General features: G+C 31.5%; 2 protein-coding genes across 3 annotated transcripts in view; one reads left to right on the top strand and one right to left on the bottom strand.

The window, feature by feature from the left end:
• The window catches only part of LOC107165019 (nucleolar complex protein 4 homolog B), a 567,342-nt gene that overhangs the window by 359,838 nt on the left and 182,190 nt on the right, over positions 1 to 25,314 (bottom strand). The gene's annotated exons all lie outside the window — the stretch shown is intronic.
• The window catches only part of LOC107169907 (uncharacterized), a 256,410-nt gene continuing 235,785 nt past the window's right edge, over positions 4,690 to 25,314 (top strand). For both annotated transcript variants that reach the window (XM_089228563.1, XM_089228562.1), the window contains exon 1: positions 4,690 to 5,181. In XM_089228563.1, the coding sequence (XP_089084689.1) occupies positions 5,177 to 5,181 (5 nt within the window). In that variant the 5' untranslated portion in view covers positions 4,690 to 5,176. The remainder of the gene's footprint in view (positions 5,182 to 25,314) is intronic.

Below are 25,314 nucleotides of genomic sequence, written 5' to 3'. Positions count from 1 at the left end.
TTATACACTTATTATATTATGTATAACTTAAACTTTTTTTTTCTAATTTAACTTACTTTTCCACTGAAAGAACGGGCTTTTATTATATTTAGTTTAGTATAATAAAGTGAATGTATTTTACATTTGTGCATGGTATATTTTAAATAAATAATTACAGTGATGTTGGTCCAGTTTTTTAAATAAATAATTAAAATAATAATACATTATTTAGTCTTGTTTTTTAAATAAATAATAAAAATAATATACATTATTTGGTCCATTTTTTAAAATAAATAACAAAAATAATATACATTATTTGGTCCATTTTTTTTAAATAAATAATTATAATTTTAGATCATTTCGATCATTTTAGATTATTTCAGACTAATATAAAATATAATAGTTCTTATACATTTGAGCTACAGACAATTTAGTGAACGATACGGTCGATACATATGCCTAATATACTATAGTAAATAATATAGTTCAAAATAAAACTAAAGTTTAAAATATTTCAATCTAGAAATTAACCAGTTGTAACAACCATATCACAGAGCGTTTCTATACATGCGGTTTTTTTTAAATTAGAAAAGTTCAAAAAAAAGTTTAAGTTATACCTAATAGAATAAGTGTATAATAAACTATTGCTGATACATGGCATGCAATTCGGACAGACCCCTTTAAGAAATCGCATGCAATTCGGACTTTTTTTTTTTTGGCATGCAATTCGGATGCAGCCGTTGATTCTACCAAGGTGACAATAGTTGCCAGTGGCGTAGCCAGAAATCTCTCAAGGGAGGGGCCCACCAGATATAACACCAAAATCATACGTTTTAGTATATTATATTTTATATTTAATTAAGATTAAGACAATTAAAGTACTTATATTAAAGCATGTACAATTTAAGTAATGTCTATTATTTTGACCAGTCTTGAAGTTGCATTCTCCTGGCGGAGATTTTTATGAAATCTTGTGCTATTTCCTCCACAGTTACATTTTCTTCCTTATTAATGTTTTCATATCAAATCATTATTTAATCATACATTATAAAGTATTAAAGTATAATACAAGTGTCGATTACTGAGTAGTATTGTGTTATACTATTATAATATGTACTACACGGGCCAAGGGGGGGTGGGCCCCTATGGGCCCCTCCCTAAATACGCCACTGATAGTTGCTGAAATATTTTCAACGAATTTTTCCTAAATAATATTATGCCGTTCTATTTATAGTCAATCCAAATGCGCATAATATTGTTTGCAGTATCTTGTACGTTATTCTGAGAAAACCAAATTTCTATTAATATTAATTTCCGTTATCCGTTTTATTGCACAAGTTTAATAAATTACGCGCAACTATAACTGTGTTAGTGTGTTAGAATACCGTTTTTAAATCCGCGCGAGTATTTTTCAGGGTCATTTGACATTTCACATGAATCCAGATAACGTTTGGACTATGTAAACAGTTTACACAATTCAAAAGACTGTTTCCACGAGGGATATAATTTAGAGAGCATTCGTTTTAGTGAGATTATTCGACACGGAAACCTAAAACCAAAACTATAATAGTTGTGCGTCAGTGCTCGTTTAATGCACAGCAATGACTTCAACTAATATAATACGAGAGTAGTGCGCGTAACTACGATCTATCTAAACGAATCGATTAAATAATATATTATAATATTTGATAAAAAACGAGAAATCTTCACCTCGAAACGTATCGACATGAATTTATTAATTTAATTCTTGATAATTTAATAAATTCCCTTTAATAACTGCAGATTTTTCATTATAATGAAATGAATAGTATTATTTTGTTCGTTTTATCATTCTCACGCGTCGTATATTAAATTATATTAAATTTTTTTAAACAAGATAACGACATATTATTAAGTACAATTTTAAAAATAAATATAAATAGTATAATAACATAGTTACATACGATCAAGTTTTCAATTTAATCTAAATGCACTCATCGATATGTACGTAGTGGTAGTATATTATTTTATTATTTTGATAAAATTGGCTCCCGTAAAATAAATATTTCAAAACCGTTTTCTGATAATAAATTCACAACGAGAAGTACGTCTAAAAGATCTTTTTCGATTACTCTATAACAATGTAAGGGCATGCGATTGCGCAGATCATATTTTATAACGATTTGATCGTAGATCGAGCTAGGTACCTCATCGTAATATTTTATGCGACGAATCTTCTATAACGATAAATCATTTGAAATCAATGGCCGTGGAGTCAAGACCCGAATAAGTTTATTTAAAACCTCGCAAAGTCGTTTGATATGATTGGCAAAGATCAAAATTCATGAAGTCGACAAACAGTTTTCAAACAAAAAGATATCCGTTGGAGTATGATAATAATAATATGTGTATGCATAATAATAATAATATAATATTATGTATTTTTCGACTTCAATCGTGCTTACTACGTTCCGGTTTTACTTGTCCGTCAACTTTGTAATATTGTCAAATTGTATTCAATCGATTTACTTCAAGTCGACACGTTTACTTGGTAGTTGGTATCTATCACGGTTGATCGAGATAGGTTTGGTCAGTCAAAAATACGAACTCGGTAAAATTCTTCATCACTCCTCGTACCAAGCATAACACACACACACACACACACACACACACACACACACACACACACACACACACACACACACACACACATTACAATGCTCCTGGCTGCATCAACATATTATATTAGAATGTCGTGTTAAACTCGTGTTTTTAATGCTTTTTATAGTCAGGTTATGAGATAAAACAATGTTTTATAAAAATAGTCCCAAAAAAATGTTTTATTTAATAATAACGTTGTATAGTGACTGGCGACTAAAAACAAAAAAAAAAAAAAAAACAGAATACTTCGGTACTTCACTCTTTATGTTTTCGTGTCTCAACTCGTTATGGACATCGCATATTAATATTAAATTATATTGTTCCTGCCTACTTAGGCCCGTTTCACATGGACGCGTATCGTACGTATCGTACGCGCGCGTTTTTCGTTTACATTGATTAAGTTCATACGCGTCATACTGGCAAGGGAAACGCGTCATCGCCGGAGTGGCGCGTATGAATTTAACTAAAATATGTAACTGAAAACGCGAGCGTATGACCCGCGTCCATGTGAAACGGGCCTTATCGTGTTAAAACAAAACAATATTCGTCGAGACGTTCATCATAATAATCAGAAAACATTCGCTTTATAGATTTGCACACATGGACGTAACGCAAATAAAAATATTTCGTTCAAGTCAACGCGTCAATACATAATAATATATTATAGATGATGATGCCAGTCGAATTTCTAAAATTTCGGTGTGCCGTGTCGGCAAATAAGTAAAATGTACCCTGGTAATAAAATATAATATGTTTTTATTACAATTCTGCAGCTTTCATCTCGTTAATTTGTTTTGTTGATATTTCAAAATGTTGTTTAAATGTCGTCGAAATGCCCGACATAATAGTCTATTGGTGTCTACACGAAAACGTTCACCAAGCAAAAAAAAAATTAATTCGGTAATATTATTATTCGGCTGGCACCCGCCGTTGTATAATATATAATATTATTATATTTCAGTTAACGAGTTTGTGACACGCAACGTACATCGGGCGGTGAACGAATTCCATGTGGAGCCGTTAAAGTCGAAACATTATTATTATTATCGTGAATTCGTAAACGACGGTCGGCTATTGCGACACGAACACTTGTTGAACGTCTCATTAGCGCAATATACGACTATTCGTCCTAAAATCGGGTACGCGTGTGTGGGCGGCGATCAGCGATTGGAAATCGTTTGTAAAATCGCACGATGGATCGGAAATTATTTGCATACGGACTTCACGATTGTGTGTGTTGGGTCACACATCGCGCGCTTGCATCCTGTTGTTTTCTTTAATTTCTGATTTTCCGTTAAGTTTTTTCACTTTATAGTCTCGAAGCACACGTAATACAATGTATACGTAGGTACTTTTGCAAAAAAATAAAAAAACTTTTCTCGTCACAGTTATCGTACGCCTGCAGTCGCAGCAGCGCGCGCGCGTGTGTGTGAATGACTCGAATAAATTATTAATGAAAATTATTATCATTTTCTCAAACTCTTTGGGCGCGTGTGTTTTACCCCGAATACACAATATACGCGCACAATATTATTATCTGCGCAAAACAAATACAACAATAATAACATATAATAATCATAATACGATATCATAATATCATACACCCGCGTCCAACGCCGCCAGCGTTTCGCGTGAAATCGTTGTCGAGAACGGCTTGAGTTTTAGCATAATGTTATTGTTGTTGTTGTTGTAGTTATCATGTGTGCGGGTTCGCGAGAGGTTTCGCTACGACTGTGTAGTGGGCCGGGGTGGCGGGTGAGACCCGGCGATGAGCAAAAGAAAAACGGATTTCCTCGGTTTTCGGCGAGTCTATTGTACGGTTCGGGTGTTTACGCATCGTTTGCGGCGATGGGGGGGAGGGGGTGCTCGTGGTCGAGGGACGAACGGCGGCGGCTGTGGTGTAAGCTACATGGAGTAGGCGGGTAGGGGCGGCGGCGGTGGTGGAGGCACGTAGGACCGCGTGCTCAGCTCCGGCGGCGGCGGCGGTGGCGATGGCGGCGGCGGCAGGTCTCGCGTGTGCGTGTGCGTATGTGTAAGTGTGCGGTGCGTGTGTGTATCGGTCGGCACTCAGTTGCCGGCAAACTATCGACGTGTTGTATTGTGGTGACGCCGTGTGCAGCGCAGCCCGTCGTGTGTCGTTGTCGTTGTCGTCTCTTCGTCTCGTGTGTTATAGTGTCCTAACCCACCCTCGTGGATTTCCATTCGTGTCCCACACGCACTATCCCCGTCCCCCCGTCCATCCGCGAGCGTCGCCGGTCACCGTCGTCGTCCCGAACTTTTCTCGTTTTTTTTTTTTTTACCAAAGCTCACAAGTCTTATCGTCTATCGCGCAAGCGCAAACGGGTCCCTCCGAAGGGATAACGCGTGCCGAGGAATAACGTCTTCGGCGCACCGCCACCGCCACCACGCCCACCGTCGTCGCCACCATCTCCACCGCCACTACCTCCACTGCCAATTCCACCGCCACCACCGGCCGGAAGGCCAACACGTGGTCTCAGGCGCACGTGCACCGCCGCCGCCGCCGAGACACGTCCGGACGAGACCGCGCCGCCGAGGCATGGCGTAAGTCATTCGTTTTTTCTATTTTTAAGTATTGTCGTTAAATGATTGTATTTATTGTCTTCGCAATGACTTTATAATAGATCAAGGGGTCTCTCGACCAGGAATGTTTACGACCACACTAGTCTCTCTCTTTTTTATCGGAAAAAAAAAAAACTTGAACCGGGTGAACGGTAACTGCTGCACCTACGACCACATATTGGACTGGGCGCAGTTTAAATTATTCATACCATTCGCATGGTCTAAAAACATTGTCTGAATATGACGTTACTTCGGGCGTTTGAGCAAAGGTCTATTCGCATTCGATAACGCCGACGAACGGTGTGTACAGCGTCATTCCAAACATTTGTTTTGGAGTTCACTCGGTTCGGGCGGCTTACTCGAACTGTTCATTTTTGTTGGTGCCTACCCGATTCCGTGAGTGATTGACGATTGTTGGCCCCACATGTTTTGATCACACGACGGCGATTTAGGACATTTAGGTATTTCCGATGATCTAAGCGTTCATTTATTTTTAGTCGATTACATTTAGTATTTCTATCGATGTCACAAACGATAGTATTACTATCAATTATGTCAATTTGTTTTTGAATATTTACGAATGACTGATAAGTGGTTCCCAACGTTTTTGGTTGTGTGGACCGCCAAAAATGATGCAAAAAACAACGTTGAGACTCGCTTTTATATACTATTATTACACAGGTATAGAACAAAAACACACACACAAATAAGACGATAAACGGACATTAATATTATGGACGTGTATAATATCAAATAAAAATCTCGATGTTGATTCCAATTAAAATATTTCTGATCTTTGGCATTTACCAGCGTCCACTATACGACATTTCTAACTGCCTACAAGTGGGCCCACCCCAGCCTTTTGGGCTGGAAATCGCTGTTTTATATTATTATGTGTGTGTGTGTGTAAGGTTTGACTACCCCGTCGACGACGAGTGACTATAGTAATAATATTGTTTGATCAAAGAAAGCGATTTTTTTCCAACCCTAATCGCGAAATTCGACGGAACGTCAAGAGTTTATTTTTAATTTTTTTTTTCATTTGGCTAGACATTTACTTGTCTGCGCGGCTTATGTAATATTTTAATCTCGTCGAGACAATATACAGTAATGTAATTCCTCGTAAACGAAGTTGTAAAAATATTTGACCGCCGTCGCGAGTGCCAAGACAAAATTATTCGTCCCATATGTGTTATATTCCTTGTAAATGAATGCGACAACGATATAATAATTATGTTATATCGTATTATAATATGGCATACCTAAAATATACTATTACAGTTTATTCCTTTCGAAGATTGCCGCCCTCGACACGCGTCTTCGTCACGCGACACATTTTTTTATGCGCGTACACGTATTATTATACAACATAAACATGTACACATCATTATTATTGTGTTTAGTGTTTACGAATAATAACAATGATATTATTATAATATACAACCGTTTGCCGACACTTCGTGTCCTTTTAGTCTTCGTAATATTGCTATACTACGTAATATATTGGTGTGGTGTGTGGTGCATATATAGGCGTATCGTGATGATTTTTTTTTTTTGGGAGGGCTATAATCCTTTTTCTTGTGGTATCATCGACGATGCCGCAATTTCTTGCTGATCACTTCGCACAAAGGCTATAACGATTCAGGTACAGAACATATAGCCCACAAATACAACTATAGAAAAATAAAATATAGACAAAAATATAAAAAGTACTAAAGAAGTACATTATTAGGTAAAATATAAATAAATAATATGCTGTACATCGTATTATTATCAAACACATATTCTGTATTCGAATTAAATTTTTGATAAAAAAAAATTTAAATAGGAAATGATTACTATATTATAACTTATAAGGTTTAAAGTCTGATTTTTTGAACAAATATACTAAGAAACTCGGCAGATTTAATATTATTAGCTAAGTCCCTTTCAATATGAAGTAACGATATAGATTTGAAAATCTATCGTTGCTCATAGGAATTTCGTAGTCATGTTTTTATTCGCCGCAATACTGAAAATGATCTCTCACACGTACGACGTATAAAACGGTATACTTTTACACAAGAGGCTTAACAAATTTCTGGGGGAGCTTAATGGAATTCTGGAGCGGTGGCTAAGCCCCCTTAGCCCCCACCATTCTACGTCTATGGTGTGGTGTTTGTGGAGCTCATCATTATAGTATGCCTTTCGTCTTGCCCGTCACCTGCTGCAGACGAATATTTCCTCTCGCAAATATTCCGTATAGGTTCGAATATCGATAGTGGTGCGATATGATTACGAATTTTGTATTTTGTATTTTGTTGTTTTTTTACTACACACTCGAGCATTTTTCCAGGGTTTTCTTTCGCGTTATGCGGTATTATTATTTATTTTTTAATTTTTTTTTTAATTTAAAATAATGGTTTCGACATATTGAGGTTATTGTCGTTATTGGTCTGCAATATTGTAATAAACGAGAATGGGAATAAAATATTTACAGATATTTACAGTTTTTGGTTTAAATTAGTGATGACTGATGAGTTTTCGAAGATTTTCCGTGCTTCCGTGTATTTTGGGCATTTCGTTACAATGTGGTCGATCGATAGACTATTAGCGTTGCATGTGCTGACATATTGGAGCAGGTTTCTTGGTGACGAGGAAGGATTGGGTGACTATATTATTGATAAAATAAAATATTAAATATCAACGGTATCGATTTTACTATATAAACAAATAGGATTCGGCGTTAAAATAATACGACAATAAATTTAGTTAAGAGCCTTAACAAACTATCGATAAACTTCTTGAAGATAAAAAATGTGTGAGGCATATAGCAATTATTTACAAAGCTGGACGATTCAATTACACTTGTAATATATTATTTCCACGTCAGGCATTTTGATTTCGAAGTTACACGAAACTGCGTACACGAATCTTATGAGAGATTATTTTTATTCTATTAACCTTATAAACTATAATAAACTGTACAAAATACGAAAACCATAAATTATAGTCAAGAGACATTAATATAAAACTTGTCCTCAGTTCACATAACTCATATTATTTTTTGTACGTACGCAAAAAATTACGCCTACCTTCTCGTCATTTCTGAATTTTCGTATAAATAACTAAATGTCAGAACATTACTAACGACGTTGTTAAAATATGTTCTTTTAAAACATTGTAACGTTATTTCGTGCTGCAACAACAGTTGCATAAGTACCAAAATCTATTCAAATATTATAATTTTTATTATATTATATTAACATGATATATTACAAGAAGAGTTCGAGGGAAATAAATCTAATTTTATACGATAGAAATATTTTATAACGCGGCGTATATATTATGTTTAATTTTTTAACATCAACAATTATTATTCAAGTTGTAAATTGAATAATAGTCGTTATAAATTATTGTTACAATATGTTGACATTGTAATATTATGTGACATTTATGTAAGTTAAGATTTGAGATCTTTGTACATTGTAGTATAATTACTAACAATCATAATATAATCGTTTTATATGTGTACCAATATTATAGGTACTATATAGGTTTTTATCTTAATCGATAGGTAACAATATTATTGAAATTCGTTACTGAACGCGGTGAGACCTCTGAACAACAGACACCACTTTATTGATGAATATTGCACAGATGTCTATACAATGTCGACGGTGTATGAATTATTGACGTGCAATGTATTATGATTTATCCTTTTATGATAATATTTTAATGCCCGTTGGGCATTTGTGTGTTGAAAGACATGTCTGTACGTATATGGAAATAAATAATATTATTAACATAAAATTCAAAATTATAGATTACAAACTTAAGACTATTATATTTCGTATTTTTTAGAGGCATCTTAATACCTACCTACTTGCGCTTTATACGTTATTATTTAACATTAAATTCGATAGAAGTTCATCCGATGGATTTCCTAAGCGTTGATACGGTCTCGGTGTTTCGTTTAAATCAGTCGCAGAGCAGTTGCAGAGACGTTTACTTCCTTAATACCGTTGTCTGTAACAATATTTGATTATGAATTACCTACCTGTGTAATATTATTTTAATGGTCTGGTTTAACCTTCTACACATGAAAATCTCTCATTCGATGTTCTTATTCGTAATTGGTTGAGTTTTTTTTTTTTTTTAATATTACACTTCGTCTCTGTCATAATTTGTATAACATTCGACGAGTATTTTTTCATTACACTCGTTCATATCACTTAAACGAGTTGGATATTATGACGTGCATTGTACAGTAATTAGGTAATATCATATAATATTTTAATTTCAAGTTTCGTATCATATTAGTGTTTATACTGTTATGACACACTCGAGAGTATAAAATAATAATTATACTGTTAAAGACATTAATTTCATTACAAGTTCTTCTTATTATTTTAAAATCTTAAGAGTAAAACTATTATGATTATACTTTAACTGCGTTTACAATATATTTTAATGCACGCTGCACATTGCATGTATTGTATATAGGTACCTCCTACAAACGTACAAACAATAATATTTATGATGATGTCCATTCCGAAGACCCGCACACGTCCATAACTCGATAATCTTTTTTTTTTTTTTATTAGTGTTTGAAGTTTCCCCTTTGTGTTGAAACCTTTAAGTCCAATTTGAAATATTATGAACATACTATGCAGCTTTGTCTTCGTGTTATTTATTAACTAGCAATTTATTGGTTGGTTGTCGGATGTTACATAGACGATAAAGATATATCGTCCGTTTTTCTTGGTATCTTTTTAATATGTGAAAATAAATCACGAGAATACTAGTGGATGAGTGGGTGCTTAGAAAATGTGTGTGTTATTTTTTTTTTTAAATGTCAAACAAATACCAGGTTACAACAAAGGTCTTATAAAGGCTTTGTAAAAAAAAAAAATAGAGTTATTATTTTTATTAAAAAAGCTCGCACGTATATCTGAAATGAAATAATCACTTGATTTTCTATACCATAACACAACTTACCTTAAAATCGGATATCTTATAGTTTCCATATTATTTATTGTATTATAAATGACTTGTAAAAATATTGATAGTTGATACCATTGTAATTTCTGTGTAATACCTTGTTCAAAATTAATACCATAAGAATTTTATTAACACTAAACGTTTTTTTTTTTTAATATATTATAATAGGTATTCGATATAGGTACTACATTCAAAACGACAAAATTGGATTACATGAAGTTATAACTTATTAAATCGCATAAAAAAAAAAAATTCCTAACTTATAGATTTTTAGTCGTAATAATTTGTTTTATATTAATTTAAAATTAATTTGTAAAAAAATATAATAAGGTTCTGAAAATATAGTTTCAGCACGAATATTTAAATTAATACTAAGGTTTAATTTTATTTAGTAACATTTAGTTTCTATTTTAACGATATTAAAAAACTGTAGGTATTCGAAATTTAATAAATATTTACCACTAGGTTTATTGACGCTTGATTTTTTTTAATATCTGATGAACGTTAAAAGCTCGAAACCAAACAATTTTTATTTCACATTTTTATCACTATATAATAATTGTATACGGATATCATATTTATCTGTTGACTTTTGCGTAATTCTTGCGTAATAAACATATTTTTTACAATGTCTAAATTCAATGTAATAATCGATTTCTATAATCCTAAATATTATGATAGGCATGATAAAATATTAAGTAAAGTCAATAGCTTATAAAATAAGCAAAAGTAAGTGTAATAGTTGGATTGATATCAACTCATTATAGAGCTAACTGCCGACAGTTACATATTTTTACATATCTTGTTTTGTACTAGTCGAATAAAAAAAAGTTTCACATACATTTGCATACAAATCTAATGCAATATTTTTATACGATTATAAACACCGACGCTGACACAATTCAAATAACACTTACAAATTCAAAACTAATAATATTTAATAATTTATTATTAAAAAAAAAAAATTTCAATATAATATTTATCGAATGCTAATTTAATTTAATGCGCAACATACGAATTTCACAAAGCTATACATATTTCGTTGAATTGATTTGTACACTAACACAGCTTAAGGGCTTGTTTTAAAATACAATTATCCATCAGAAAATTAGATTCGTATTCAACAATTGAATAGACCCTATTCAACAATAATACTACTTTTTTTATAAATTGATTTGTGTGTTTTTTTATCTTTAGTTTCGACATATTATTATTTTATTAAATAATGTGTTTTGATTTACGTGCAAAAGTTCACAATATGTGCTTAAAATTTTTTAAAACTGGAGTTATATGTGTTCACTTCATAATTTTGTGTCAAATTGAAAAAAATATTTATTCATTGTTTTACGTGCCTAGATAATTTAAGAAATAATTTATATGAAACAGCATAAAATAATTTATTTTAGATAATACCTAATTATTGTATTCTTCTTATTGTTTTTAATTTTGTTTTGATGTGTTATTTTATTATTTTGTTGTATTGTTCTAAATTTTATCAATCATTAAACATGGTCGTCTACGATTACTAAATCATATTGTTTAAAACACTATTTTACTATTGAATTAATTTGGAATGTTCATCTCTACAACCTCCTAAGAATTAATAAGGTATGATGGCAAAAGCTTTTGATTTTTTTTAGCTTTACCATTTTTTTCGATGATTGCTATCATTAAATAATTCAAAATAATATTTATGAATCCGCTTAAGAAACTGGTTTTATAATGTATTTACATTTTTATGAATTTATATAAATAAATAAATACAAATTTTTAGAAATTTTTTTTAGGGGAACCCGCTACAAGATAGGACATAGGTTGTGGGGTGGTATGGTGGGGGTTACTTTTGTATATTTTTGTTTGTAGGTTTTTGAGTTGGTATAGGGTTGTCACACGTGTATGTTTGACAAGAATAAAAATCCCGGGTGGTCACCCATCCGGGAACTAGCAACTGCGACCGGTGCGTACAATACCTGCAAAAGCCACTTTTTAGAAATTATTTAAACGCTATTCAAATACATTCCATTAATTGATATTTTTGATATCAAATAACGATTTGTTACATTTTTAGAAATTTTGAATGTGATAGGAAAATGTTATATTTTGTATACAATATGCAGCTACATATTACAGCTATATTGTGAATACAATGAATCTCATAAATATTGAACACCATTTTATTAATTAAACCTATTTGATATATAAAAAACATGACTAAGTTCATTTATAATCATCATGTTACAGATATCATTCAGACCAACACTCATTGTTTTTAAAACATGCAATACGAAAAATATGGTTAGGTACGTTATAGTCAGTGAACATTCCCTAAAATGGGTATGGAAATATCAATCGATTTGTTTAATCATAATTTTAATATTTTAAAACGATCCTTCTTGAGTTTCATCGCGCTCTAAAAGTATTAAAAAAAATCAATAGTCTATTAAAATATAATGAGTATTTTTTCCTTGACCGTGCTGTTATTACGAAAAATAAATAACGCTTATAAAACATTTTTTATACATATATTTTTTGGGGGGGAGGGAGGGGGGAGAAAAAAACAGTGATAATATTATTTAACGACAGTGTTGACCCCCGACGTGTGAGTAGTAAAATTTAAAAATGCTGGAGGCTACCCGTGTCAGTGAAGTTTATGAGTATCTCGCCAGATAGGTATATACGACAGCGTGCATCACTGTAGGTTGTATGTACCAATATAATGTACGCAATGAGAAAGATAAAAATATGTACCTTATTGGTAAATGATATTATGTTAGGGTCCCACGTGAATGTTTCAAAGTCATTGTTCATTTTTTAATTTCAATCCCATTTCTTGACTTTACGACTATATAATATATTATAAAACACGCGTGATTTCCGGATTATTTAATTCGTCTCCTTGTTTTATGCAATTTTTTTTATGTCCACACAAATCGTCTTATCGTTTATCGGCACTCGTTTCGTTGCTTCGTCATTTTAGTGTTCGAGTTGGACGTGTACAAGAAGTATCGATTTTACGGACATTATTGTGTCGATGCTTTTGAAATAATATCGAATTTTATTTGCGACGATTATTCTTATAGAGATACTATACTATACGACCATCCTATGCGGATAGTAATACAATAATAATAGAAATAATAGAATACCTGATACGATCATCTGTCTCGTGTTCAAGTCTTACAGCATTCAGATGATATTAGATCACAAAATTGTAGATAGGCGTGGTCGTGCACGGGATGGGTTGGAAACCTTACAAAAAAAAAAAAATGTATATTTAATGAATCACAGCCAATAATTCTGTTCCGGTGGATGACTATTGCCAATGACGACATGTCAGCGGCATGTTAGCTTCAAACACTGAACTATAATTGATTATTTTAGCTCATATAGTATAATATTGTAATAATAATTTTATATACAATTTAAATATTTTAATAAATTATTAGCTTAAGGCGGCGGACGCATTTAGTGTATGTGAGAATTCGACATGATTTTTTTTCATTTTTACTGTTACTGTAATAATATAACAGAATAATATTATCAATAATTATAATACCTCTCATTCGTAACCGAAACCCCACCTATGTCATCAGTTGATAAAATATTAAAACATACACTGACCACCCACGTACGGTTATTTTTTAACAAATCATACTAATTGTCATCATTATATTAACACAATTTTCTGTTTTTTTTTTTTTTTTTTTTTAATGTAAATAACAAAGTAAAGTATCGGTCAACGGAAAAATCATAATAATTCTTTATTAGTAGGGGTAAAGATAAAATATTACAATTAATGTTAAATAATTATGTGGTGAAAGAAATAAGTGCCAAAATGAGATCAGAAAAAAAAATCGTATCGTACAAAAGCGCCAAAATCATAAGTACTTTTATGCCATGGTGAATAGATATTAAATTTAGAATTAACTGATTTATTAAATTAATATTTATGTGCGTGTATATTATATTTTAACAATTAATTATTGAGATGTTTTATAAAATTGCAATCAATGTATTAAATTTATATTGATATTTGATTTGCATTTACATTATAATTTGACAATTTATAATTGAACATTTTTTTATAAGATTCACATTTTCAAATAATTTATATTATAAAATATTAATTTTGGCGCGAATTATATGTCATTTTTGCACCTTTGGCGCTTATGTCGCATAGAGTAAACGTCAAATATTTCAAAAAAATGAATCAATTCTAACATGTCGTTTACGGTACACATTATTGGTACGAGAGAACGCAATCGAAAATTTGACCAGCGTATAAAATGTCGTTGATAATAATGTTCTATTTTAAACACGCGTAACAATCATATTTCTGTTTGGTTATGTAAATAAATAATATAAAATATAATATCGCGATAAATCAAAATAAGCCTTATGGCGAAATATTTAAAAATATATAATTAATTCTGCGTCGTTTATCCGTCGAGCTTCAAATATTATGGGTTCGAGAGAACGCGATTGAAAATAATAAGACGTTGTAGTCGATAATTGTCTACTGCTTTCCACACATTATATTATAATAATTGTTCTGTTTCGCAGTGTAAATAATACGAATACAAATAGTGAACGGAAAATCAGAGTAGGTAAGTCTATTTATCCCTATTGGTACAGGTCGAATATTTCAAAAAACAATTAATTCTACATCGTTCGCTCGTCGAGATCCATATATAATATTTGTTATGACTTATGTTATGAGTAAGAGAGAACACGATCGAAATCTATATATTTATATATGACAAGTGTATAGTACAGTTTATCGGTGATAGTAAATTACTATTTTAAACGCACAACCGAAAATTCGAGCTCGATTTAATCGATAGTATTACACGACGAAAAATCGGTATGATCAATAATCGTTTAATTTAACATGAGCGCCGACTAGCGATTATTATCTTAATGTATTCGTCTTGTTGGGGGAAAAAAAAACTAACACAATATTTCTGACATCATTCATCCTATTGTTTTGCTTTCGGTGCGTACGCCCAGCAATTATCGAAACCGGTTCAAAATATTAAATAAATTACGAACTCAAATCGTATGTTAGTTTTAGTAATATTCCGTGTAATCCAATAACAATCAATCCGTGTGCCAAGACAAACTTTAGTGTTTATTTATAATTATTATATTATAGCACCAAATATTAAACCAAATTATCTTGTAGATAAATATTTATTTATGATCCCTAATTGTCCATATTATAATAATATTCTCTGATTTATTAACATCAATATTTTTCCGACATATTAAATAACGTTAATTTCGACAGCATAATAACGTCACGATAAAATACTGAAATTTCAGCAAATATTGTAAATAATAATATTCTAACTATGAACAATTTCGACAGTAATAAATTCGTGATGGATGAGTTTGTAACTTTTTTATTTGATTAACTAGTTTTTTTTTTTTTGTTCAATTCGTATCTTACCGTTGAAAAATATATTTTAATATATGTCAATTTATTATTATTGAGAAACGGACAATATAATTTGAATTTAATACAAATCACTCATAACAACCAATACAGTTACTGAAATTATTAGTAGGTATAACGCTATACTTTGATAGTAATATAATAATAAATAAGGACATTGACATCAACCTCAAGTTATCTTTCCTCCCGAAAAGCGAAACTACACCTAACATTTATAAAAGTGAACTACAAGCTATTCTCGAAGGATACCAAGACCACATATTCTTCTTTACGGATGGATCCAAAACAGACGCCGGCGTAGGCGCTGCAGTTACATTCGGTGAAACCAGACGAATGCTCAAGCTCCCTGACTATTGTTCAATCTATACGGCCGAAGCCTTGGCTATCTCCCATACATTAGATATTATAAAACAGGACTCAATAAACAAATCCATTATACTAAGCGACTCCCTTAGTACACTTACAAGCATCCAAAATTACTTCCAACCTAATAGCATTTCACAAAAAATCCAGAACCAGATATCATTTCTCCAAAACAACGCACAGACTATCTCCATGATATGGATACCTAGTCATATCGGCATACCTGGAAATGAGATAGCAGACACATATGCCAAACAGTCCATCTCATCTCCTCACTCTCTAATCATCGGCTCACATACTCTGCAAGACTCAAAAAACTTTATTACTGATCACATTCTAAAAAATTGGCAACACTCCTGGTCAACCCAACGTACTAAACTAAACGAAATCAAACCCAGCATTTTCCCATGGCCAACCACTCCACTTACCAGGCGTCAAGAAGTAATTCTTAATAGACTTAGAATCGGTCACACATGGTTAACCCACAAACACTTAATGTCTAAAACGGATCCCGAACCTTGTTTCTCATGCGGCGAAACACCTACAGTCAAACACATCATATGCTTCTGCCGTGAACACAACAATGTTAGAGTCAACCTCAAACTAGCTGACAATCTCTACGAAGCTCTTGGTCCTGACCCCGACAACACTCAGAAGATATTTACCTTTTTAAAATTAACTAAATTATATAACTTAATCTAAACACACCTTCACACCCCAAGCTTGAATTGTATAAATTTCCCTCCTTTATCACCATATGTTAAATTTAACTTCAGCCAATAATCTTTGTTGTTGCGGCTTAATTTTAAATAAAAAAAAAAAAAAAATAATAAATAATATGAACCGTATACAAGTTATATTTTATTTTAATTGTATTAACTGTTATATACCTATAATGATAATGTTCAACTGCGTTTGTTAAGGCAGAATTTTTTATTTATATTATGGTCGAATATTATCGTTTTTTTTTTGCTACTTAGAATATATGGTCAAAATTTAAATTTGATATTTTTTAATGCCTTGTATTATCCGTCTGACACAAAAAGTACCTGATTTTAAAAGTTTTTTAACAACAACTTTCAAAAACATTGACACAAGACTCGTGCATTATTTTATTTTTGTAAGATACATTTTCATTGAATGACGAGTTTTTCTTCACTGTTTTTCGGTTTTTAAAATGTATAAAGTTTTTTATAGCATAAAATGTGTTTGTGCAAAACAAAACGCTTAATAACCCAATAAATGTCCTTTTAACATAAGTTAGAGCCTTTTCGCTTCTTAGTAATAAATATATTATGTACATTTAAAAATAACCTAAAAGTGGTCTGATACGTCGTCAACGTGTTTATGTAGAAAATAATTAATAAGTAAAACGCAGTAAAATTGTGTTATATCAATGATTTAAATACTAACCACTTTATGCATTGATATTTTCTAAGGATTCATAAAAATCGCATACATTTTCTTCATATCATTTCCGACGATAATTATAAATGAAACACTACACTAGACTATTATTATTTCTCATTAGATAACGTGAATAAATGTATGATTTTAATTTTTTTTTCCAAAATAGTACTAAACATCATAATGTACACGTTAAATTATATTATTAGTGACTAATTAATCAGTTTATTCGCGTTTGGTTGGAAATTAAAATTTTTTTTAATAAAAACTATTTATATTTCGTAAGTTTCAATTGTGGAAATTTAATATCGCAATCTTAATTTTGTATACCTGACGTATTAGTTTCATAAACAAAGTTTCAATAATTGTATTAATAACCCATATATTAATGAAGAAAATGGTATGCCATAATTTTATTAACACCTCTGATGAATGTATTATAATTATATTGAAATATGAAGGTAATAACATATTTTCTGTACTTGGTAGGCCTCATAAACTCAAAGCCGATTTTTCTCAGATTTCGAAGTATAAATTAAGCTTTTGAAAAAAAAGCGGCCCATTATCGAATAATTTACACTCTTATTTTTTTTAAGCCCCACCGTCGTGTCCTGGGATACAAAAACAACGACCTATAAATATTGTTGAAGAGTCCTATTCTATACATTTTCCACGCTTTTCCTCGTCTTTTTTAGACCGTACTCAAAGCAATAAATAAGATTCACAAAAGGGCTTAGTTAAAGATAAAGGGATTTTATTACGTCCACTGGCAACAGATTTTCCTTTCTTAACGTCCTAATAGTTATTATTACAATATTATACGGAATTTCGTTTGATTTTAATACCAACTAAAGTCACTACAGTTACACTCTTGATAGTTCCTAAATCATGTTAAGTAGGTATTTGGTATTATATAGCGTTGTACATCACACCCTAATAATTTTATCACCATAATAGTATAGAGTAACCGCAACGAATTTTCAAATTTAATTCCCATATAGTGTATTAAACGAGTAAGTAACACTCTATGGATACCTATTTGAACAAATAATAATTTTTCATTTTTTAGCGAAAATGTACACATGCCGAACAGAATAATAAATTATAAATAATTTCTAAACTCACGCCGATGAGCCATCGCTGGTTTATTCTCCCCTCAAGATACCCAAGCTGCTATACATATACCTACCTATTATAATTAAAAAATCCTTAATGCTTATTTTACTTTTTTTTTTATGTACAAATTGTATAACCACTAGACTAAAAATAAATAAACTAAAATATACACACATAAGAACTTCAATGTATAACAATTAATAGATTATTAGGTACTTAATATTTATTACATAAACGTGTTTACCTATAATTACCTTCTTTTAATCAATTTAGATGGATAATAAATTACTTCTTAGCATATTTTCAAAAATGCAAATAGTAGTTCCCAACTATTGTTCACCACTAGAGCGTTTAACGATATTTTTATAACTCCTGATGACTAATTTAATATAATATTATACTTACCTATAATAGTACCTACACACATGTTAATAATATTTTTATAAAGGTTATAGGTATACAGATTCAATTATATAATAATATAATCATTTCACGTATCGTACTCACATAATATAATATTTTCGATTCACCGGATTCTAGAATGTGAATTAATATTGAATATTAATTCGTGACGGCTGCAGGTTTTATGTATTATATTTATTAATTATCAGGTATTTGATAACCACCCACAAGTAAACCAGTATTATGATTTCAAATCACCTTTCTAGTGTTCATATTTAAACGTTTATTATTAAATATTACACGGACATTTTTAAACCGACTATTTTTGTACACGCGTAATGTAAGACCTACTATTACAATATTATGCACCTATAAATTAACAGAATACAGTCATTACTCATTACGGATCATCTATAATTGATCAAGATTCTTCAAACTGAAATATATTATTATCCTGTTTGTGATACCACTTATTAATATAGTCATAAACTCATAACACAGAGCTGAGCGTTGTAACTTAATTTGTGGGCAATAATATAAAATTAAAAACAAGATTCCTCGATTTTTGGGTGTTTCCGATTAATAACGGTTGCATTTTTAATGAACATTTGAGTAATTATTTGTCGATCGACTTTTTTTTTTCCGTCGTTTTGAAGTATTGTTATCATAGGTCTAAAATAATTTCCTTGTGCAATATCAAATTATTCATCAGGTAATACACAATAAATAATAATTCTGATGCAGTTTCATTATCATTTGATTGCAGTGTTTTTACTTTAATGTCCGATTAAAACGATGAACAAAAAACGGTCATTCGATATTACGATTACGAAATAATTTTCGAGGAATTCATTTCTAAAATAAAAATAAAATACTTCCCTTAGATCACCTTTTGTCAAGATAGCACAGGACCGTTAACCAAAGACCGCGCCAGACATTATCATTGTTTTCCCTCGATACGGTGGGCACGAACAAAACCCACTTCAAGCCCGGACCCCGATATTGTGCTTTAAATTTTTTTTTCTCCTTTAGTTATTATCATAAAAGCTCGGAGAAGAGAACATTATGTAGAGAGGAAAATCCATTACTTCGATGTATTCCTTTGTTTGGCGTTAAAGCGATGACGACATCCCGTGAGTCGAACATTTTTCTTCAAAATTGCATCATGAATCAGCAAATTCAAGTGTTTTCTCGGCGTTATTATGATTCAACGGACCCGGACCGTGTTTTTTTTTTTTGTAAAATTGTATTTTTTTTTTCTTTTCTATTAAGTACCTAAAAAATAATCAAGACGAAAAAAACTTATAACAATATACCTACGTAGCCCACGACGTTCTCGAGTGGGTAGGTAACCACGATAAAATAAATATTGTCGGCAAACGGTGTCGTAAAAATTACGCATCCGAACCGTTTGCTCGCTCGACACTAATAATGTGTATTTTAAGATGCAGCACTTGGGCGCAACGTCCTTACACGATTTTCCCGACACATAACTGTTGCGACGCCGCTCTCCTCTATAATATTATCATTGGTACGCGTAACTGCTGCGTGGGTAAACGGTTTTTCTCTGAGGCCACATCATCATTCTCCAAAGTGTTATTGTTTTATGTGCGAGTTATGCCACCGCGGTAAAGCAGCAGCGGTGCCACTTAGTCTGCTCTGCTGCGATCCAACCGGTTTGTTGGAGACCTAGAGGAACAGTACATAATATACGATATTATTATAATAGTTATTATTAATCGGCAAACACTTTTCGACGACTCGAAGATGCGTGAAACCACCGACGCGGGAACCGGTTACCACCAGAGATTATGTTTTAATTTAATAATATTATATATTATGCGTGAAATGTGTAAGTATACTTAATATTGCTGCAGTGCATTGTGCATACGCTTATATACCTTATACTGCACTGTTACACGTGTTGCCGAGTTTCTTACGGTAATTCACGCACAGTGCACGTCACGTCGTCTTATTCCTCGACGCGGATGTGTGACGCTAAAAAAAAAAAAAAAATAAATATAAACTATAGTACTCGCCTCGCCCATTGCCCATATAATATGTCGTAAAAAGAGCGATAAGTTCCGGCGAACCCGTGACAACGACAGTGACCCAAGAGAGTATAATATTATGAGCGAACGCAAAACGGATGATGTTTCTCGGGAAGAAAAAACCATACATATATATATATATATATATATACCTACGCTGCGGTGGAGATAAAAAACGATACGTGTACCTATAGCTGCAGGAGTATTATGCATATTTTTTTTTACCGGAATCGCATTTGAATAATACAATCATTGTAATCCATATAGTCTTACAGGAATTGTCCGGATTTCAACACCGCCGCCGCATGTACCACATGGGGTCGAGAAAATTGAGTTAGATACGCCTTGAGTATTTCCTTATTATTATTCCCAGAGATCCAGTATTTAGTTTCTCGGCGATTTGAAACATTCAACATAATTTATGATTAAAAATCGTACTTTTATACGTACACAAAGCAACGATGAGTTCTAATTAAAATACATAATATAATAACCATGAATCAAGTCTAACAATTATGCTGGGTGATTTTTTAAATTCTGGTCATCGTGCCGTATACCAAAAAGTATATCCAGTTATTTAAACCTGTATAGAGATTGTAATTTGATTCTTAAAAGAAATTGTTTTCATGCTTTACGTCCTTAATTAAAAGTTTGTTGAAGTTTTTTTTTTTAAACAGATTTTATTTTCATTAATTAGTTAGTATAATAATAGAATATCGTATTAAAATAACTATTGTACATCGAGTGTTAACAATATTAGTGTTCACATAATATATTATGTATCATCTAATATATTGTTTGTTATTAGGTCGTTAATTTTCATGATATTGAAATATTTGAACATATTTTATATGTATGGCACTTATTTTTAATTTTGTTCATGACGATATTTTATGATGGTCGGAATATTAAATTGTTGCAAGAACTCTTAAGAAAATAACTTGATGACAATTTTTAAAGTACTATGAATATCTATTATAATAATGTATAATATAAAAAAAAAATCGTTCAAACAATAATAACAATAATATTAATGAATCGACTTTGAATAAAACTGTCATCTATGTAGTGTGACAAAGCTTATTATTTTTATTTTATTTTTTATAAATCATTGATATTGTTTTAAATCGTTTCTGTTAGTATAAACATTTACCGAAAAGAGAAATGTTTTGGTACTGAAATATATTATTCTAAGCTTACTAATTCACCTCCGTTCGTTCCGACTTAGTTTAATCGTCAATAGACGTTTTCATTTATTTTTTTTTGTTTTGGTAATACATTGATACCACATCCAACCGCGGGAGGTATTATCCGCAAAGTCGGGAAAATAAAACACAATACGTCGCCGTTCGATTTCAAATCAAAAGCGGTCGCGGCAACCGAACCGATTGAGATCGACGCGCTAAATCTAACCTTTTACATTATTAACTACGTCTCTCGTCGTCAACGCGTCCGATTTATTTAAAGTTTATTTGGACCGTTTGCGCGCGGAACGAATTATATTAAAAACGTACCGTTTCCGAAACAAATGCCGTTGGTGGGTTTGGCATTTTAAAAACGTCGAACCTCCCGTGACCATATTGACAGGTTTATTATGTTCCGTGCGAGGCGTTTCGCGTCTATCAGGACGTATACGCCTCGCGATGTCTATATAGGTTAACCTGCAGCCTATACACTACATATATATATATATATATATATACATCGAGCGAGTGACACAAACGGATGGGCTTACAGGAACAGTCGCTATATGCCGGCCGTAATGCATTATCATAAATCACTTCGCAAGCGGTTCCTGCCAAAACACACGGTCATGTACGATGGTTATAATTATGAAGACGGTGCCGCGTTGGCTGCGAAAAAAAAATTAACATCAAAACCGATAAGAAACAAACGAATCGCTGCCAGTTTAACGAGCGTAATAATATATACTAACTATTATAATAGTACGCCGTCCTGTTCCGGCGCGAGTGCCAGGACGAGACGAGAATTGATTTTTTTCTCAACTTTTTTGTCCAAAAATCTTTCCGATGACCGTTCCAGTGGTTCTCTACTGTCGTATGTAATGTACTACCTACCAAACGCGTCGAACTAAAATATTTCACACAACGCGGCTATGTGTGATTTTTTTTTAGATTTAGAATTCGTTTTAATTCATATAAAAAACTACGCATTAAAAAAAGTCTAAAAATTCTCCGTATGATAATAATACTCTTTGTTATAGTGCTGAATCCAACACGTCATATACTATCGATATTCCAAAAGAAATTCCTTGTTTGGAAAAAAATCTCAACTATTTATAGAGTGATTCTAGCCGTCGGTGAAAATGTTTTTATTTTTTGTTTTAAGCACCTTTATATCCGTATTTCGATAAAATCAGACATTTTTCGTGCAATTCGCAATTGTTTTTATGATGATCTTCACTTTTTCACCTTTTCTAAAAAAATAACACGTGCTCCGATAAAAAAAAAAAAAAAAAAAACTAAAACTAAATATAATTTAGAGTCGTACACGCACTACCCGATTACTCGTGCACAATTATATAAATATAGTACCTATATTGGTAACATAATATAATTGTATAAAGTCACTAGCAAAATAAAATTATATTTAAGGTAATGCTGTAAATTAAAATGTCTCATGTAACAAAATTCACCGAACATTCTAACCGTGTGCGGCTCATGGCCATAAATGAATTAATGTTCACGATATAATAAATGGATCCCTCCAAGAAATAATATTATTCTGTTCATATAAATCATGTTTTTTTTTCCGACAACTATGGAATTCTCGATTTGTTCTGTTTGAGTTAGGTGGGTAATCGACTTCAACGTTTTGTGAATAATATGTTTAATTACAATTATAGGCGTGAACGACGAAATACACCATTACGTAATATTTTTCTGTAGAAAATGATTCGTTACAGCTTTCAAATAGTTTTGTTTTATTTAATGCCCATACCTACTAAAATTTATTATGGGTCTATCAGTTACGTTGTAGTATAATCGTTTAAAAATTCCAGTTTATCAGATAAAAATTTCAGCTACCTATGCACAATTTTCTGCAGATATTATGATATATTGTGAACTGTTAATAATATAATATTATTATTATTATTATAGGCATCTGATTACAATATAACCGGACGCTTTAGTAAAATGTTATTACATTTCTTATGAATAAAATTGTTGAAGTGTACCGAACTAAATTGGCATAATATACGTGATTAATTTTCAATTTGATTCAATTTAATTCGCATGAATTAAGTAAAATAAGCAATCCGATTTGTTTTGTTTTACCAAGCTTTATATTATTATGAACATGAAATAAAGCGTATAATATTATGATATACCAATAAACTTAAAAAAATATACTTTTTTATTTTAATAAAAACACATTTCTTGTAAAGAGTTTTATATTTGATTAAATCCTCAACATATATATAATACAGTTTTTGCTTGCACATTTATTTTAATACAATGTCTTTATGCAAGTTTTTATACAAAATAAATATTGTTATTCGAAATTGCATTTTTTTTTGTCGTTATCTGTACGCGTTTTGTACTTTTTAATAATAAAACATCACTTTAAGTTTATGGAATATTAATATTGATATAATTATTAAACAAAAGAACAGATTTTTTCTACAAACAAATAATTTTCATATTGTGTTTGTGTATAGATATACATTACCTATAATCATTTACAATCATTAACTTCCAAAATAATAAACTACACACTATAAACCATGTTATGATTGACTGTATGTTCAAAACATATTTACACCGTGAATTTTAAATATTTTAATACATTGAAAACGACAGGAATTGACGAGACACATTTTTAAAATGTTTATTCGAGTTTCCGAAAAATTCGTAAAAAATTAAGAAATAGGTACATATTTGAATAATAAAATAAAAATGTCAACCATTGTAAAAAACTAACTAACAATATAATAGTTGTAATGTATAATACTACACATAATATAGTCAACGAAAATCCTGAACTCCACAAGTTTGACGTGGTAATTTTAACATGGTTAACAAATAAAAAGTGAACGTGATAAATACATAGCGAGTTATCACAAAACCATTTAATCAGCAATAATGTTTAGGATTAAAAGTAAATCCGTTTGCTATAGGTAGAACAAATATGTTGCTTTCATACGATCCATTCATCGCTTTACTTTCATTTAATATTAAAATATAACCAACAGTGTCGGTCAGAGATGAAAAAATATTCTTGTTTGTTTTGGGACATTAAATCAGACTTAAGTGGAAATAACCATAACACACGCTACTCAATATTTTAATCTAAAAGGAAAATCTATGAATA

This window comes from Diuraphis noxia, unplaced genomic scaffold (assembly GCF_037042655.1).
Source record: "Diuraphis noxia isolate RWA-SAM2 unplaced genomic scaffold, SU_Dnox_SAM2 contig0005, whole genome shotgun sequence".
Classification (NCBI taxonomy): Eukaryota; Metazoa; Arthropoda; class Insecta; order Hemiptera; family Aphididae; genus Diuraphis; species Diuraphis noxia.
The sequence above is the reverse complement of the archived record's forward strand: the minus strand, read 5'-3'. Positions and strand labels throughout refer to the sequence as shown.